This window comes from Dendrobates tinctorius, unplaced genomic scaffold (assembly GCF_039654945.1).
Source record: "Dendrobates tinctorius isolate UK_male_01 unplaced genomic scaffold, ASM3965494v1 ptg000051l, whole genome shotgun sequence".
Lineage (NCBI taxonomy): Eukaryota > Metazoa > Chordata > Amphibia > Anura > Dendrobatidae > Dendrobates > Dendrobates tinctorius.
The window spans coordinates 14392736-14409824 of record NW_027361719.1 but is presented as its reverse complement, the minus strand read 5'-3'; the positions used below and the strand labels follow the sequence as shown (position 1 = coordinate 14409824).

The 17089-nt window shown below is 44.6% G+C and overlaps 1 protein-coding gene across 3 annotated transcripts in view; it reads left to right on the top strand.

The window, feature by feature from the left end:
* Nucleotides 1-17089, top strand: part of KIF5A (kinesin family member 5A) — a 176249-nt gene that overhangs the window by 143345 nt on the left and 15815 nt on the right. For 2 of the 3 annotated variants that reach the window (XM_073576816.1, XM_073576815.1), the window contains exons 24-26: nucleotides 3007-3027; nucleotides 10329-10545; nucleotides 10708-10858. In XM_073576816.1, the coding sequence (XP_073432917.1) occupies nucleotides 3007-3027; nucleotides 10329-10545; nucleotides 10708-10858 (389 nt within the window). The remainder of the gene's footprint in view (nucleotides 1-3006; nucleotides 3028-10328; nucleotides 10546-10707; nucleotides 10859-17089) is intronic. The other variant, XM_073576817.1, reaches the window with a different exon arrangement.

The window sequence follows — 17089 nt, the reverse complement described above, 5'->3', positions numbered from 1 at the left end:
GCACCTGTACACTTCTGTTCACACTGGTATCAGCCATTCTTCTAGGGTCATTGACAGATCTGCTATGATCCATCTTGCCCTGGATCCTGATGAACACTAATGACTTGTGATTTGCCTGCCAGGCAGGATAGTGCAACTCTTCCCACGCAAGAGAAACCAAATCAAATGGAGAAATGGAGCTATGACACCAGTGTGAATATAGACCAACATTTTTGAGGGCCGTATATTAGAATTGTTTTCGTTCTCTATGCAAAAGAGCAAGCAACTGTTTTCTGGGATTTAGACAGGTTGTGTCTAGGTGTCTGGGATGATCCAGTATCTCATGCACTTGGTATGTGTAGGGGGTCTCAGTGTAGAGGGGCTACGTGACGGATTTAGAGCATAAAATAGGGTCAGAGAAGACAAAATGGATCCTGATTACTAACATCACAGTACACGTAGAATAAAATCTCTACTGGTCTTCTAGAGTATACTACTGAAAGCATGGAGCCATAAGTCCATCAATATATTCAATATGTTTTAGTAAGTCATAGAAAATATGGCAAAAAATATATACATCCACATATAAGAATAAAAATCGATAACATTAAGATTCCGGGAGGTATTAAAGGCATGTAGCTCACATATTCATAATGGGGGGGGGGGGGGGGAATATCATAAGAAAAAATGATACAAAGACTATAAAGGAAATAGAAAGCTGTATAGAAGACAACAGCAATGAACCTACCTATATAGAAAGATACAGATATCTCTTCCCCATGTCTCTCCCTGTGGCCACATGTATGTGTGTATTAGCCTCGATACCATTATGTATCACTAATTAGCACTGGCATTTATAGTCTTTGTATGATTTTTTTCTTATAATATTCTCTCCCCCCCGCATTACGCTTATGTGGGCTACGTGCCTTTAATAACTAAGTCTTACTGTTATCGATTTTTATTCTTACATGTGGATATATATATTTTTTGTTATTTTTTCTATTATTTATAATAAACTTATTGAATATATATTTATGGACTTATGACTCCATGCTGTCAGTAGCATATTGAGTGTTGGGAGTGTCCATCTGTTTATTTGCATAGGCCTATTTCGCACATTGTGTTAATATATTGTTTTCTGGTCAGATGATATTGTTCATGGTCCTCTAGAGTGCTTTTTATGGGATCCTGCATTCTGACATTTACACACAGGCTTTGGTAACACAACTTGTGTCTTCACAAGCTGTAAGCAGAAATCAGCAAAAAGATATGCAGGATCCAGGGTCAGAGCCCTGTGACCCTCCACCTACCTGTCGCCATCCCTGGCGCTTCTTCTGCATAGAAGGCCCGGCATGATGTCATGTATGCCCAACTGTGGTGTTGTGCTGAGACTACTAATCAGATGGGGCATCGGGGATGCTGACATGTAGGCGGAGGGTCGCAGCGCTCCCATCCGGAAATTGTGGGGTACCAATGTGGCTGATGGACCAGGATTGTGCAAACCTTTTTGCTCATTTCTACCTGTGAGGTCTCATACAGTTATTAGATTTAGGTATAGAATCATGATATTTGACATTGAATCAACTGAGAACAATCTTAAAAAAAAATCTTAAGTCCAGAGAACTAGTTTAAGTTTTAGTGTTTAAAAACAGGAATAGAAGTAATAGTCACCTTACTGATCCCTGCTGCTCCCATTCCAATGCTCCCCTGGTTCCCTGCCTCAATGACTGGCTGTAACAGCGACTTATTGATCATCACTGAGGCCAGTGATTGTCTGCAACAGTTACATGTCCATCCAAACTGTTTAGTATGGACACACTCAGGAGACCTGGAATGGGATTGGCAGGGGATTGGTAAAGTGAGCTTCCTTTATTAATTGATAGCATTCTGGAAGTGTGCAGACATCCACATTAGAAGTCAGATCTATCTGTACAGAATGATCTAGACTTTATCACATGGTTCATGACAACAGGTGATGGAGCGGCTGCGTATCTCAAGATATTTGGTCCCCTCAGCAAGACCTGTCTGCTCCATTTTGCATATAGAGGCATAGTATATCGTAGTCTGGTTAAAATAAGTTGTCACGTATCCATAGGATAGATAACTTTCTTATCGGTTGGTATCCTGGCTAACGCTGGGACCTGAGCCGATCGGGAGACTTTGATTCTCAACAGGGAACTTTAATCCCCATTACAAGATGGTGCGACTGCTGGAAAAAGCCAAGTGCAGCGCTCATCAGCCCATCAGGGAATAAATGGAGAGCAGGTTGCACATATGGACTGCAGCTCTGCTCTAACTGGGATAAGAGTCCCCCATTCTGCCATTTGATGCGGGCCCCAGAGGTCGGACCCCACTGATCACCAAGTTATCGCCTATCCTGCAGATATGTGCATACCAGTCAGCCCCTTTAAACAAATATGTTAGGTACCAAATGGCGGCCACATCAGCTGTCCAATGAGGGCTTCAGATTGCACACAAAAATCATTACCGGGCTCCGACTCCATGTTAGCATTATTCGGGTAATTGGAGAATTTCTTCTAGCTTGCTGTGCCCTGGGATATGCACGCGTGGATCAGTGGTTACATTTCTTCATCATAATTCTATTTGCGGTCTTCTGCTGGCTGCTTTGGACATTAACGTTTTAGGTAGTGTCTGCCATAGAGCAGGTATTGCTGATTGGGGCTTTCAATATAAAGATGCAATCAATGACTTTTTTTTTGTAGAATCTGAATAAACGCCAGCAGCGTCATTTCTTTCCTGCGTAATAGCCTTCCTGGACCTGTTCCAGCCACCATCTTTATAAATTCAATGAATAATTGAAATGATATTGCAATATGTAGTCAGCATCCTCTGCTGCAGTACCTGTCTTCATCACAAGTGCATTATCACCCTGCGTCCATTATGTCGATTTGTTCCACATTCTGCTTTTTTTCGGTTTGCACGCTCAGTATATGTGGAAGTAAGCAATCTCTTTTTCAATGACTCCCATTTGTATCCCCCATTCCCTCCCTGCTGCCTTCCATTTAGCTGGATGACTGGGTTTCCAAGGTACTGAAAGACATTATAAGAGATGTTTTCCTAACTCCAGGTCCGCTGGCCTCTATCACTCCTGTATCTCACATTCCAGTACTGCTGTGTAATAAACGGATCTCGCATACGTTAGAGATGCTTGCTCCTCTCCTCATATGGCAAGGAGAGACTTTATCTTACAACCATTCATCCATTTCCCAAGCTGTGATGATGGGATTCATCTTGTATGCGGCTGACATGGAGTCAGGGAGCAGCTCACAAATTATCACACGTGGTGTTAGTGAATGGGGCTCGCAGGGCTCAGCTCACCATTCCTCACCTTCCACCACATTTAGGGTCAGAGGGTAAAAATATATATATTTTTTTTTTTTAGCTCTTCATAGCTCATGCACACAAATGTAACACTCTATTGTAAAAAAGCAGACCCGTGGGTATTATGTATTTTTCTGCCAAATTATATATAAAAAATTGCAGTGTTCAGGCCCCAGTTTGGTTTTCCTTGCAGCTCTCTCTTGGTTTTTCAACTTCTTTAAGCAATCTGCTGATTTTATATATTTTTTTAGATGCTTGATTTCACAACCTAATAGGAGAGGCCTCTTTCACATAAGCGTGTTTGCTACGTCCATAACACCCAGTTCACACTGCGTTTGATACGTCCATAGAACTAACACCCAGTTCACACTGCGTTTGATACGTCCATAACACCCAGTTCACACTGCATTTGATACGTCCATAACACCCAGTTCAGGTTTTTACATTACATCAGCATCTCTGTTAAGGCTTCTGTCTAAAAACAGGATTTGAACATTGACTGTAGGAAGCAGTCACTTTGTGCTCTGTCTGACCTCCTTTTTGGCATTGTCTACGCTTTTGTGCACACTTAAAAAAGACAGACATTGCTGAAATGGAGGTCAGGCATAGCATTAAAGGGACTCCGGTGGCTTCATTACAGTCAATGGTCCTGTTGGTTCTGCCCAAATTCCCCGTTTTCAATGCGTCAGACGGAAACCCCGATGGAGCCCCTGATTTGTGGCAAAAATGCAAAGTGAGCATCCCATAATACAGATCCATGATACACACTATGAATGTATAGTTACACTGCATCAGCATTTGATTAACTTTATTTTCATTCATTGATATTTTATTTCTATTAGGCAAAAATATCAATATAATATTGATAAATGCAAATACTGATGCATCTGAATTTAATAACTCACCACAGAGTTTAATGGGCAAATTCTATCTGTATTAGTCCAAATAAAACAGATGAAATACAGATAAAAAAACGCACTAGTGTGAAATAGGCTTTAGAGCGGCCACAAGGCAAGATGCACATACAGGAGCTCTGGTAGCAACATCTGCAAGGTGCAGGCTGTAGTGTGCAACACGGACCTCAGGATGGCCCTTGTGAGTTCGGAACAGTACTGATTTATATTGACTGGTTTTGTATGGATCCCTATTACTACACCCATAGACTAGTATGAGCCTTTACTGGACCCGTCTGCTTCCAAATTCCTGACATATGAAGGAGGTGTACATAGTGATCATACAGCCAGACCTAGAGGTCCTACAGACACGATACCAAAGCTTAGGGAGCCTGAAGAGCAACCAGAGGTGGCTACAAGTGACCATCGTATGTTGGAGGTACCGTACACTTTGCACGCTATGGATGTAGGAAACTGGATCTGTAATCATACGGTTCAGCCCCATTCAGGGCAGCATTTTATGGCCGTTGGTTTGCTGTACAATAATGCGCCATTTGGCTCATAGCGCCTTATAAAGATTACAGCAGACTAATCCGTACAGTGGTCCTGCAGGCAGGGCGGGTCCCGACTTTTCATGGTATAACGAAACACTTGATACACAGAGAAATGTGTCTCTGGAATTCAAAGCAAATGTCTGCTTGGTTTCCGTTCTAAGAGTTACCGTATATTATTACACAGTCCTAGTGGTGTCATTTTTGAGTTGCATGTGTTATAAATTATTGTAACTCATCCAGCTTAAAGCAACCATTCACTTCCACATGCAGCCCGATCTGTGGACAGCGTAGTGTAGAAGACCAGAAGCTGGGCATATACAGGTTTATTGGGAAGGATTCAGTATAACTTGTATTTTATTCATTGCGCTCCCTGGTGCTTGTATGTATACTAGTCCAGTGGGCGGTCCTATTAAGTCTTACTAGTGATTGACAGTTATCTTCGCATGCACAGTCAGTCATACAGGGAAGACTGTCAATCACTAGCAGGACCACCCACTGGACTCATAAATACAAATACCAGGGATTGCAATGAATACATTGCAGATGTTACTGAAACTTTTCCCACAAAACTGTCTATCCACCTGATCAGCTCATCCTGCTCTATAACATCCCGCCTGCAGATCAGATGCCATTTTCAATGTGACAGGTTCCCTTTAATATTGTGAAGCAGACTTATCCTCGGTTGGGAATGAATATATAGGATTGTGCACATAGTTTGCATTTTACATTGTACTGTGAGTACATAGTACAAGAGTCCTGGAGTTGTGCAGCTTAAGTCAATATCTGCTTTTTGTCATTAGTTTATTAGGATGAAGGACAGACATTTTGCATGTTTCTGCATAGTTACTGTCACTGATTCTTATTAAACTATCTGTTCTAGTACTTTCTCATCTCTTTTATTGATCAGCCATGATTGTTACAACGGTTGATAGTATTATTAGCAATTTATTTAATTTTTTTTTTATGGGTTTCCATATTTCCTGGCAAGAGGTGGTGGTCTGGCTGCTACTATCTGATAGTTTGTCACCCACTGGCTGCATCCAGTAAACTCACCAGCTTCTTGATTTGTCATCCATAAGCCACTGCTCTGCCTGCATGTTATATATAACCTAAGAATTAGTGCATGTCATCTACCTTATATGGAAAGTATTGAATCAGATTTCACATATCCCAAATCTATAAACCTGCAAAGGTGCCGAACGGAAAATTGTCTGGGTGTGTATTTTTATATGGCGGCTATTCTATTACATACAGTACTTAAGATGATGATTTACATAAGGGATCTAAAGGGAATCTGGCAGCAGGTTTTTTATATGAAATCTAAGGACAGTATGAGGTAGGTGCCGAGACACAGATTTCAGCAGTGTATCACTTATTATGCTATGTGCTGTTGTTTCAATATAAACAGTGTTTTATCAGCAGGAGATTATCATTGCCGGGCTAGCTACCCATGTGCCTCATGGTCCAACCTCGACCACACCACTGATTAGCAGCTTACTGTCAACATACAATGTACCTAGAAAGCTGCTAATCAGTTTTGTGGGTGGGATCAGCTTTCTGAGCTCTGCTACATCTACATCAGAGAAAACTCTGATTGTATTGCAACGGCTGCACCCAGTAAAGGAATTAACACATCGCTGGACTCAAGGTCTCTTAATCCTACATTATGCTGTTCTCAGATGAGGTAGCAAAAATCTAGTGACAGATTTCCTTCAAGTTCAGCAATTTCCTATTACAGAGACACGGAAGGATAAAAGAGGGATTGTCTTCTACCCTTCAAATAAGATTATGGAATAGTTTATTAACACATTTCATCAAAATGCCAGGATGCAAATTTTAGGATTGGATATAAATTAGAGATACTACAATGTGTTGTTATTCTAATAATGGGATGTTATTTCCATTGTGCTCTATAACTGATATTAGTCTCAAGCCTCTGCTGTTCATCTTCTATGTTCATCAACTTTGGGAAATGTGAAGAATAAACTCTATAAACCGCTGTTACATCCTTCCAACTGCTGCTCTTTACAAACTAATCCCTAACAGCTTGTTAATCATGCTTGGACTTGTAGTTCTTCTTGGATTTCAAGTCAAGTGCAGACTTTTGCTTTAATTAATGAATAGTTAGTAATTGATATACACATGTTTTTGTATTATAACTTCATTGTCAGTTTTGCTCTCTTACTTTTTTTTTTTTTTACATTTCTACACAGTAAAGTGATAATTCGGCCACAACGCATTTATGGCATATCCATTAGATAAGTCATCTATCTATCGAATTGATGGGATCTGACACCCAGCACCACAGTGATCAGTTGTTACTTGCGTTAGCTGCCAGGACCTGTAGAGCAGCTCCTATTCTCTGTTGTGTAGATGTTCTGCAGTACCCGGCAGTAGCCGCTACACATTGAACGATGCTGGGCTTTGAAGCTCAATTCAATGCATTTTTTTTCTTCTAAAGCTGGAGCAAATAACAGTTGATTATGGAGATATCAGGTGTCAGAGCCCCCATTCATCCGATGTTGACAACTTATCCTTTAGATAGGTCATTCATATGTTTTAACCGGATGTCCACTTTAGGGTTCTTTTACACTTTCTGTGTTTTTACGGTTCGTCCTTGCGCCCCAATAGATTTCTATGGTAATTAAAGGTAAGGCCAGACAGAGCCGCTGTATCATGATCATACAACAGCCATTCTCCGGACAAAAAGTGTAATGGCAAGAGGCAATTGCATTTTTTGTAATTAATAATAACTAATAATCTTTATTTTTATATAGCGCTAACATATTCCGCAGCGCTTTACAGTTTGCATACATTACCATCACTGTCCCCGATGGGGCTCACAATCTAAATTCCCTTTCAATATGTCTTTGGAATGACAGTATTTTAGCTGGTCATTGTTCCATATTGATATAATAACATAATATTGTTGCAGATTTATTAATCTGTATGTTCCCACGGTCAGTAAATGCTGCGGGTTGGACGCTGTGTACATCCGCAGCGTCCAACCCGCAGCGGCCAGATGTTACATCATAGTGGATGGGATTTCAAGAAATCCCATGTGCACTATGCGTGCACCGACACCTGCGGCTCACCCATGGAGAAGGAAAGGCGGCGCATCTTTCCAGACCGCAGCATGTCAATTTATCTTGTTGCGACCCGTCCAATGTATTGGACGCAGTGATTCCGCACGGTTCAGTGAACACATGCGGAATCACCTGTGTTCAAAAGCCAGCAGCGCTTTGGATGTAGGGGGCATGTGCTGCGTCCAAAGCGCTGCCGCGTACTGACTGTGGGGACATAGCCTTAAGAGTTATTACACTTTTTTTTGTTTCCAGGCATTGCAAAGCTATGAATTTTTGTGATAAACTTCATTATTTTATTTTTCTCCCTTCTCACCCAAAGACCATGCTGGAGTACTGTTTCACATGCCCAGTTTTGCTCCTTTAGAGGCTTCTTTCATCTGCTACTCACCCAAGATCTGTACTCTACTTACAGAGTACTGTATAAGGGTATGTGCACACGCTGCGGATTCTGCTGCGTTTCCGCAGCGTTTTTGGCTCTGCAGAAACGCAGCAGATTTTGCTGCGTTGTACAGTACCTTTATTTCCTATGGAAATAAAAAAAAGCTGTGCACATGCTGCGTTTTTTTCCGCGCGGTTTTGCTGCGGTTTACAATCCGCAGCATGTCAATTGTTTGGTGCAGAAACGCTGCGGTTTTACACCTCATCCATTATGAGGTGTAAAACCGCAGGGCAAAACTGCAGAAAAAAAACGCAGATAATCCGCAGATAAACCGCAGAAAAACCGCAGCACTTTGTCCTGCGGATTTCCTGCGGTTTTCTCTACAAAATCCGCAGAGACTAAAAACTACGTGTGTACATACCCTTAGGTCGGGATCACACACAGCGAGATATGGCCGAGTCTCGCAGGTTAAAACCAAGCTCTGGCGCCGGCACTCCGGAGCGGAGCGTGCAGCTGCACAGCAATACATGGAGCTGCACGCTCTGCTCCGGAGTGCCGGTGCCAGAGCTTGTTTTAACCTGCGAGACTCGGCCATATCTCGCTGTAGTGTGACTCCAGCCTAAATAAGAGTTCTTCTATCTGAGTACTGGGATGAAGTGCAAAGAGGATCAGACAGGGGAGTTCCCATACACTGATTGTTTGTGAATAGAATACAGATCTTGCTGAGCAGCCACTGAAAGCAGCTTCAAAGCGAGCATGAAAAGGGCCTGTGAAATGGAACTGCAGCATAGAGTTTGGGGGAGAAGGAAACAAAATAAGGTAATGAAGTATATTACAAACATGTATAAATTTGCAATGTCTGGAGAATAATTAATAATAATACAAAAATCTAATTATACTCTTTAAAGGTAAGGCCAGACAGAGCCGCTGTATCATGATCATACAACAGCCATTGCATTTTTTGTCATTCATAATAAATAATAATTTTTATTTTTATAAAGCGCTAACATATTCCGCAGCGCTTTACACTCCAGAGCTTGGTTTTAACCTGCGAGACTCGGCCGTATCTCGCTGTGTGTGATCCCGGCCTAAGTCTTTGGAATGTGGGAGGAAACCCACGCAAACACGGGGAGAACATACAAACTCCTTGCAGATGTTGTCCTTGATGGGATTCGAACCCAGGACTCCAGCGCTGCAAGGCTGCAGTGCTAACCACTGAGCTACCATGCTGCCCTGATTGTGATTGTAATCATTGTAATTGATAGTGCAAAACAACAGCTGTTTCACCAGTGTGATTTTATTGCAAAATATTCTGTTCTCCTACTAAATCAATTCATTGTTTAACAGTTTATTTAAAAAAAACTGCAGTGACTGCTTGCTAACAGTGGTTTTTGGTTGTCGGCATGGCACAGATTCTCTGTATGTGGTCGCCCTTAGGGCCCCTTTAAACAGGTCTATAATCAGTGTAAGGGTTCATGCCGACGTCCGTACAACACAGTCCAAGCACAGACCACATTGCACGGACTGGCTGCAGATCTCCTGACCTGAGCGCGACAACCGCATAGAAGCTCAGGTGTTGGGAGTCCTGCGGGGAGTCTGTGCATTGCGGTCCGTGCTGAGATTTTGCTGTGTGAGCCCTATAGCAAGTGTTAGAGAAAACACATTGCTGATCACTGGCACATGTAGACATCACCTGACAAAATAGCAGATTAGATTGTTTTTGCAAGCCTAAAATTCATCTTTGATGGCAGCACATCTACCGTTGTAAAAGGGATGTGCTGCCGAAGAATGCAATCCTCTTTGATGGTTTTTGCCTGAAAATTTCAGGCAGATTTTGCTGTCTCCTGATCTGTATTATGTGCACATCGTTGCCTTATATACCGTAAGTGCTAGTATTATTCCTGGATGTGCTCAATATTTGAAAAAACGCCTAATACAATTGTACAAATCTGCACACGACATATGATCAAACCAATAACTGATGTTGTAGCTTGAAGGAAAGTGAGATAAAATACAGATGTAATATTTTCTTGAGGTTGTCATTATTCTCACATGATCTTACTTCCTATCTCTCACTTTTTGCCATGCCTTCCAGCTGGTTCGTGACAATGCAGATCTTCGTTGTGAGCTTCCTAAACTGGAAAAACGTCTTCGGGCTACGGCTGAGAGAGTTAAGGCCCTGGAGGGTGCACTGAAGGAGGCCAAAGAAGGAGCTATGAAGGACAAGAGACGGTATCAGCAGGAGGTGGACCGCATTAAGGAAGCTGTACGCTACAAGAATACAGTGAAGCGCACGCACACTGCACAGATTGGTAAGAGAGCGACATTTCTGGTGCCAATTCTGTTATTCAGTACTGTTCTAACATTACAGTATATCACTTGTAGATATTTACAATCTAATGGCTACTTGATTGTTGAACACGTTCTTTTTTTCAAGTAAAAGACATTCGCTTAATTCTGTTCTTATTTTGCAGCCAAGCCCATCAGGCCTGGACACTACCCTGCCTCCTCCCCCACCAATCCCTATGGAGTCCGCAACTCTGATTCACTTAGTTACACTAACAACATCTTTCAGCAATACCAAAATATGTACATGCATTCATCCAGCCCCACCAATGACACATTGTAAGTATTACCAAGATTGATGTTTTTTATGCACATACACTGGAATATTCCCTATAATTGTTCATCAGTTATCTTATCTTTCCACCTGAGACCCCGACCAATCACTAAAAGGTGAGGGCATGAGCTCTCAGATCTCAAAAATAGGGGCACTAAGCCAAGGGCTGTTCTCCTTCAAGACTGTGCAAGAAGAGAGCAGCGCTCAGCTCAGAAGGCCATTTTTGTTAGCGATCGGTTGGGGTGTCAGCACTCGGGCCATACCGGTTAGGGCAGCACGGCAATATGGGTCACACGTCCGCAATTCTCAGACAGGTCATTGAGCTAAGAACATTTGTGCAATCTGTTTAGAGCTGCAAAAGATACATCCAAATTGTAGATAAGTTTTACACGACTGAAGTCATAAGCATTTAAGTCTATGGCAAGTGAATCATGTGCAGCTTGTGACCAGCGACAGAACGAACAAATTTGGAAACATTTGCAGTAGTTGCTGTAGATTGCAGATTGCAGTGCGACTCCATGGGTAATCATTAGCAGTGATGCTGTAAGCTAACACCATGTACAGAATGCTGTAGATAAGCCCCTGATGTCGGTGCCGGCAGCTCATATTCGAAAAAAGGGTTGTCAGATTCCCTTTATTTAATATTTGGTACAGAAACCATTGTTGTAATTACAGAGGTCAGAAGGAAGGAGATTGTTGACCAAACTCTCGCGATACACGACCCCTTCCATCCTCTCTTCAGTATGGTGCAATCATCCTGTCCCCTTTGCAGAAAAGCCCCCCCCAAAGTATGATGTTTCCCCCACCATGCTTCACGGTTGGGGCGGTGTTCTTGGGGTTGCACTCATCCTTCTTGTGACGCTAGTCACTTCTCACGGCCAAGATGTGAATCGGAGTGGTCAAGGAGACCAAGGTCAGAAGCCAGAAGGGTACGTCATAAACAGAAGAAAGAGAGAAAAGCGTAGTCAGGTAAAGTTCCGAGGTCAGAGTACCGGGAGGTTAACGGATCAGAACTGAAGGTGTTAAACAGGTGGATGGTCAGAACGAAGTCCAAAGTCAGGCAACAGGTCAAGCAAACAGAACACAAGGCACAGGAGAGCACCGAGCACAAAGCTCACAAGATGAATGTACGTCTGGCAGTGGTCTGGTAGAAGCTGCTCAGTTAAGTAGGCATTGCAATTACCCAGGATAGTGAACACCTGAGACAGCGGATGCCTCCCAGTCACAGATTGGCTAGTCAAGCTGTCAATCAACACACTGACAGCTCAGCACGCCCCTGTACCATATTGGATAGCCATGCTGTCCATCAAAGTACTAACAGCTTCAGCACGCCCCTACACCAGATTGGACGGCCGAGCTGTCAGTAACTGCATCCCAGACACCCTGAGTGGTGGAACCGTGACACTTCTTCCTCCAAACATGGCGAATGGAGTTGATAGCAAAAAGTTCTATTTTGGTCTCATCTGACCACATGACCTTCTCCCATGCCTCCTCTGGATCAACCAGATGGTCATTGGCAATCTTCAAACGGGTCTGAACATGTGCTGGCATGAGCAAAGGGACCTTACATGCCCTGCAGGATTATAATCCATGACGGCATAGTGTGTTATTAATAGTAATGTTTGAGACAGTGGTCCCAGCTCCCTTTAGGTCATTGACCAGGTCCTCTTGTGTAGTTCAGGGCTGATTACTGACCTTTCTCAGATTAATCCTTACCCCACGTGGTAAGATCTTGCATAGAGCCCCAGACCAAGGAAGATTGACAGTCGTCTTCTGTTTCTTCCATTTTCTAATAATTGTACCAACAGTTGTTGTCTCTTCTCACCAAGCTTCTTGCCTATTGTACTGTAGCCCATCCCAGCCTTTTGCAGGTCTACAATTTTGTCCCCGGTGTCCTTAGACAGCTCTTTGGTCTTGGCCATGGTGGAGAGGTTGTAGTGTGATTGATTATGTGGACAGTTGTCTTTTATACAGTTAACGAGTTCAAACAGGTGTAATTAATACAGGTAATGAGTGCAGAGTAGGAGGACTTCTTAAAGAAAAAGTAGCAGGTCTGTGAGAGACAGACTTCTTGCTCGTTGGTAGGTGATCAAATACTTATTTCATGCAATAAAATGCAATTTAAGTATTTAGAAATTATACAATGGGATTTCATGGTTTTTATTTTAGATATTGTATCTCACAGTTGAAGTGTACTGTGATAAAACACTCCGGGATCGGCTTTGCTGGGGTCAAAGGTCACGTGCGTTCAGCATGAAACTCAGGCGCAGAGCTGGGATTCGGGTGTAACTGACCCTGGGTCAGGTTTATTAACGGTGAAAGCAATGCAAAAGGAAATAAAACATAAAACAAATCCTTGCCTGTCCGGCACTAACTAAACAATGGACAACCTAACTACCAACTGGCGGGCTTCTCCCGTCCAGCCAAACCACAGTTGCAGTGGGCACTGCTTTCACTCACGTGTGTCTCTCACACAGACAGGCTCTCTGTGTTCCCAGGCTGAGACACTCACACAACCACCTGGCATCCTTTTATATCCACCTCCCATTATTCATTAGCAAGCAGGTGCGATACTGACCAGACTAGGCCACATAGGAAAGGAATCTGGGCGAGATATACCTGCCCTCATCCACTATTCCCACATGATTCTCACATATCCCCCCCCCCTCTGCTCAGACCACTCCGGTCGAGCAATGACACCCGCCAAACAGTGCACTCGGGACAGGGCATCTGCATTTCCCATCTGTACCCCTGGGCGGTGCTCCACCGTAAAAGTCTAGGCCTGCAGGGCAAGGAACCACCGGGTCACCCGGCTATTCAGTTCCTTGTTCAAGTGCATCCACTTGAGAGGGGCATGGTCAGTGATCAGCCTGAACTTTCGGCCCACCAGGTAATATTTGAGGGCCTCTAGAGCCCACTTAATGGCGAGACACTCTTTTTCTACGACTGCATACCTTTGCTCGTGTTTATTCAGCTTCCTGCTGAGATAGAGGACTGGGTGTTCCACTCCGTCCCTCACTTGTGACAGTACGGCCCCGATACCGGTATCAGAGGCATCCGTTTGTACCACAAACTCGCTGCGGAAGTCCGGAGTCACCAGTACGGGCTGAGAGCAAAGTGCCCGTTTTATGCTATGGAAGGCTTCTTCAGCCGCTAAACTCCATTTAATCATGACGGAGTCTTTCCCTTTTGTAAGATCCGTCAGGGGGGTAGCGATGGCTGCAAAATTGGGTATGAACCGGCGATAATAGCCGGCGATCCCCAGGAAGACTTGCACCTGCTTCTTGTTGACAGGTTGTGGCCAGTCCTGAACTGCCTGAATCTTATCAACCTGGGGTTTAACAACACCCCTCCCAATTACATACCCCAAATACCGGGCTTCTTCTAGCCCGATGTGACATTTCTTGGGGTTCGCGGTTAGACCTGCCTCCCACAGGTCGTCAATCACAGCTTGTACTTTCTGGAGATGAGTCTCCCAGTCCAAGCTGTAAATGACAATGTCGTCCAAATAGGCCGAAGCGTACTGCCCATGTGGCCTCAGGACTCGATCCATCAGTCTCTGGAAGGTCGCCGGTGCTCCGTGCAGTCCAAACGGCATATACACATACTGAAATAGACCTTCTGGGGTAGCAAATGCCGTCTTTCCTCTGGCAGCCTCCGCCAGGGGGATCTGCCAATACCCCTTTGTTAGGTCTAGGGTCGTAATATACCGGGCTTTTCCTAACCGATCTATTAACTCGTCGACCCGGGGCATAGGGTAGGCATCAAATTTTGAGACCGCATTCAGTTTCCTGAAGTCATTGCAGAACCGGATTGTGCCGTCCGGTTTAGGAATTAGCACAATCGGGCTGGACCAAGCACTGTGCGATTCCTCAATGACACCTAACTCTAACATTGCCTTCACTTCTCGGGAAACGGCTTCACGGCGCGCTTCCGGGATTCGGTAGTGCTTTACGTGAACTGTGACACCAGGTTCCGTTACGATGTCATGTTTCATTAGCGTAGTCTGCCCGGGTTTTTCTGAGAAAAACTTTTGCTTGTGAAGTAGAAACTGCCTGACCTCAGTCTTTTGCCGCTCCGAGAGAGTCTCTGCAACCCGTACCTCCGGTACGGTATGCGAGCAGATGGGACGGGCCAGCTCCGCTGACAAGGCAGACCGATCTTTCCAGGGTTTTATCAGATTTACATGATAAATCTGTTCAGGTTTCCGTTTACCTGCCTGGTATACTTTGTAGTTTACTTCACCAACTCTTTCCTTAATCTCAAAGGGGCCTTGCCACTTTGCCAGGAACTTACTGTCCACCGTGGGGACCAGGATCAACACCCTATCTCCGGGTGCAAACGTACGGATCTTGGCGCCCCTATCATAGATTCTTTTTTGGGCTCCTTGAGCCTGTATCATGTGTTCTTTGACGATAGGCATAACAGCCGCAATACGGTCCTGCATTTGTGTGACGTGATCTATCACTGTTTTAAACGGAGTGACCTGACCCTCCCAGGTTTCTTTTGCAACGTCTAACAGTCCGCGAGGACGTCGGGCGTACTATAACTCGAAAGGCGAGAATCCCGTGGACGACTGGGGTACTTCCCTGATGGCAAAAAGCAAATACGGAAGTAAATAGTCCCAGTTCTTCCCCTCCTTGTCTATCGCCTTTCTCAGCATCTGCTTCAGAGTTTTATTGAACCGTTCGACCAACCCGTCTGTTTGAGGGTGATACACGGATGTGCGTAACGGTTCGATTTGTAACAATCGGCAGAGCTCCTTCATTACCCTGGACATAAAGGAGGACCCCTGGTCGGTGAGTATCTGTTTTGGTAGACCGACCCGACTAAACACATGCACCAGTTCCTTGGCAATCGTCTTGGTGGCCGTGTTACGCAAAGGGATGGCCTCCGGGTAACGAGTGGCATAATCCAAGATGACCAGGATATGTTGGTGTCCACGTGCAGACCGTGGAAGGGGCCCAACTAAATCCATCCCAATCCTCTCAAACGGGACTTCAATAATAGGTAGGGGTACCAAAGGGCTACAGAACCGGGGCTTAGGTGCAGAGGCTTGGCAGTCAGGACAAGACTCACAATATACACGAATATCGTGATGCATGCCTGGCCAAACAAAACAGTGTAATATCCTTAGGGTGGTTTTCTGGACTCCCAGGTGACCTCCCATCACATGTCCGTGGGCCAGGTCCAGCACCTGCCGCCGGTAGGGTTTTGGCACGACTAATAGTTGCACCGTATCTTCCCCCTTTTTCTCTATCTGATAGAGTAAATCATTCTCCAGAACCATGTAAGGATATGCCAGCCTAGAGCCAGGTTCTACGGGTACCCCATTTATCACTTTTACATTTGTCCTAGCCTGAGAAAGGGTAGGATCCTTCATTAGCTCGCTTTGGAAGTCATCTTTCTGAACTTATAAATCCGGCAAACGGGGAGGTGGACGGCTGTCGGCCTCCTCCACTTCCCCGGTCTCCTCCGTATCACCCGCCATGACTGAAAACGGGAACTGCAGGTCATTTCCCGCAGACTCTTCCCCCGAGTCTTCCGGGGAGACCTCTTCCAGGGGTTCGGGACCCACATGCGCCCTGGGAGAAGAATCATGTACACTATTACCCGAGGGCATCAACTGATTCTCCCACAATTGCCAGAAGTGGGCAAAATCCCGGCCCAGGATAACATCATGCAATAACGCCGGGACGAGTCCCACTTTATGTTGCACAAACCCATAGGAAGTAGTAATGCATATGACCGTGGTGAGGTACGAACAGGTGTCTCCATGCACACACGTTACAGAAAATTTGTCTGATGGTCCACTCGGGGCTGACACCAGACTGGCCTTCACCAGAGTCACCACACTTCCCGAGTCTAACAATGCCACCACATTTTTGCCATCAACAGTTAAATCACACAAGTGTTTTTCCACATCCTTTTGACCGGCATTCACACTCACTACCCGTGCAACCATAGACATGCGGTTTTTAGAGTCTGTGACGTCGCACTGCATGGGTTCAGTAGTGACCGGACAGTTCGCAGCAATATGTCCCATCTCTTGGCAGCGGAAACACCTAATGGGCCCCTTGCTTAGACCATAGTTCGTTACTCACGGCCTCGCAATGCGGGCAGTCCCGTTTTCCTCCCCTACTGTCTTAGGGATTTTTCCATCTCCCCTACTCCCTGGAACAGTCTTACCGGTTCCACGTGGAGATGATGAAGAACAAGGTGGGGTAGCGTCGTCT